At 31.9% G+C, this 1632-nt stretch overlaps 1 protein-coding gene across 3 annotated transcripts in view; it reads right to left on the bottom strand.

The window, feature by feature from the left end:
- The window catches only part of LOC116001965 (diacylglycerol kinase 7-like), a 12301-nt gene that overhangs the window by 1019 nt on the left and 9650 nt on the right, over positions 1-1632 (bottom strand). For all 3 annotated transcript variants that reach the window (XM_031241947.1, XM_031241946.1, XM_031241945.1), the window contains 2 exons: positions 1422-1499; positions 1070-1157 (listed from right to left, as the gene is read on the bottom strand). In XM_031241947.1, the coding sequence (XP_031097807.1) occupies positions 1070-1157; positions 1422-1499 (166 nt within the window). The remainder of the gene's footprint in view (positions 1-1069; positions 1158-1421; positions 1500-1632) is intronic.

Raw genomic sequence — 1632 nt, forward strand, 5'->3', positions numbered from 1 at the left:
CAAAAAAAAAAAAAAAAAAAAAAAAAAAAAAAAAAAAAGTAACAATCACCAACTTCAATTTCAACACCTTCAATCACAAATCAAATGAATAAACAAATGCAAATCACAACTTCAAACAAATATTTGAAATTCCTATCTAGACTATTGTAGTTTTCTAGCAATCTAGCCATTGTATAATGATGTACTTTAGACTATTGTTTCATACATTCATCTATGGAAGGAAGTGAATGGACCAAAATCAGCTCCAATGACAAACCAGACCCTTTGCACAACTATCACCATAAAGCATTGACAATTCTTATTGTCCCACATCGCAACCATAGGAATTTATCATAAAAAAAATTATTAAATAGTGAATTCAAGATGCTGTTCAACCAACCAAATTCAGATCGTGGAAGAAAATAGTTTGTGATTACATAATAGGCATCTAACTGAAATGGCGAGAAAGAGTTTATTTAATATGCCAAGTCCCAATAAAACCAGCAAAAAAGTATTTCGCAATTCAAATACCTAATAACTTATAGAGAACAATGTGAATTAATAGGAATGAGAATAAAAAGGAAGAGTAAGTAACTCGACAATTCTTTTAGTTTCTACAAAACTAGAAAAATACTTTGTGGTTACAATAAAGCTTCCACTCAAAATCAACTGAATTCTAAATTAAACATTAAAAGAAAATAGAAAGCACTATTTCCCAACACAACAAATGAATTAGACAAACACTAAAAGATGTTTTCAAAATTTTCTTCAGTAAATGAAAATCATTTTCCCATCAATTTTCCAAAATGCAAAAAACATAATTATCCTTCACTCATGACAACCACCACCATGGCACCACTACTTACTTCTACCCACCACTGCCATTCATACCACTCTACCACAATTATCCAACCCATGATCATATGCAGCTTCAATTATAAACCATTCCATGAATGGAATCTAGTTCTCTTTCTGCACATAACATATATTCCAAAAAGATCTTACACAGTATCCACAATAAAGAACTGAATCAACTGATATAAACTATAAAGCAATTAAAAGGCTATAATTACTATGTATGTAGACATACCTTCTCCAAATAATCTGGCTTCAAATGACCCCAAGGATTCCTTCCACTTCCATAGCTAGGAAGATTTAGAGCAACAATGGATCTAACACTGGAATGTAAGGTTTAAGGTCAACCAAAAAGAGTCAAACAATATAAATCAAGGAAGTTACAAATCTTTGGCATTTTGAATCATTTTAAAGGTCAACATTGAACAGATATTTGAAGGTGTAGGACAGCAAGAAAATGAATACATGACAATCAGATTAAATTAGGAAGAAAGCAACTAATGATAACAAAAATGATTATATGATAAGCAACATTAAACTACAACTGTGGTAAAATACTTTTAACAAATCACAAATGAAATCAACACCTTGATGGGACAGGAATTTGGTCCCACTTTGAGCTATTGACCTTTTTAACATATATGCGCAATATGTTCTTCAGTCCCCTGCAAAAAAACGTATGATCAACATAGATACAAGTATACAACCATTACAAATGTAACAGTATGGAGCAAGGCAAGGCAATTCAGAAAATAATAACAAGAAGGATTAATTTCAGTCCCACCCCCCCCCCCCCCC

The sequence above is a fragment of the Ipomoea triloba genome, chromosome 13, assembly GCF_003576645.1.
Source record: "Ipomoea triloba cultivar NCNSP0323 chromosome 13, ASM357664v1".
NCBI lineage: Eukaryota > Viridiplantae > Streptophyta > Magnoliopsida > Solanales > Convolvulaceae > Ipomoea > Ipomoea triloba.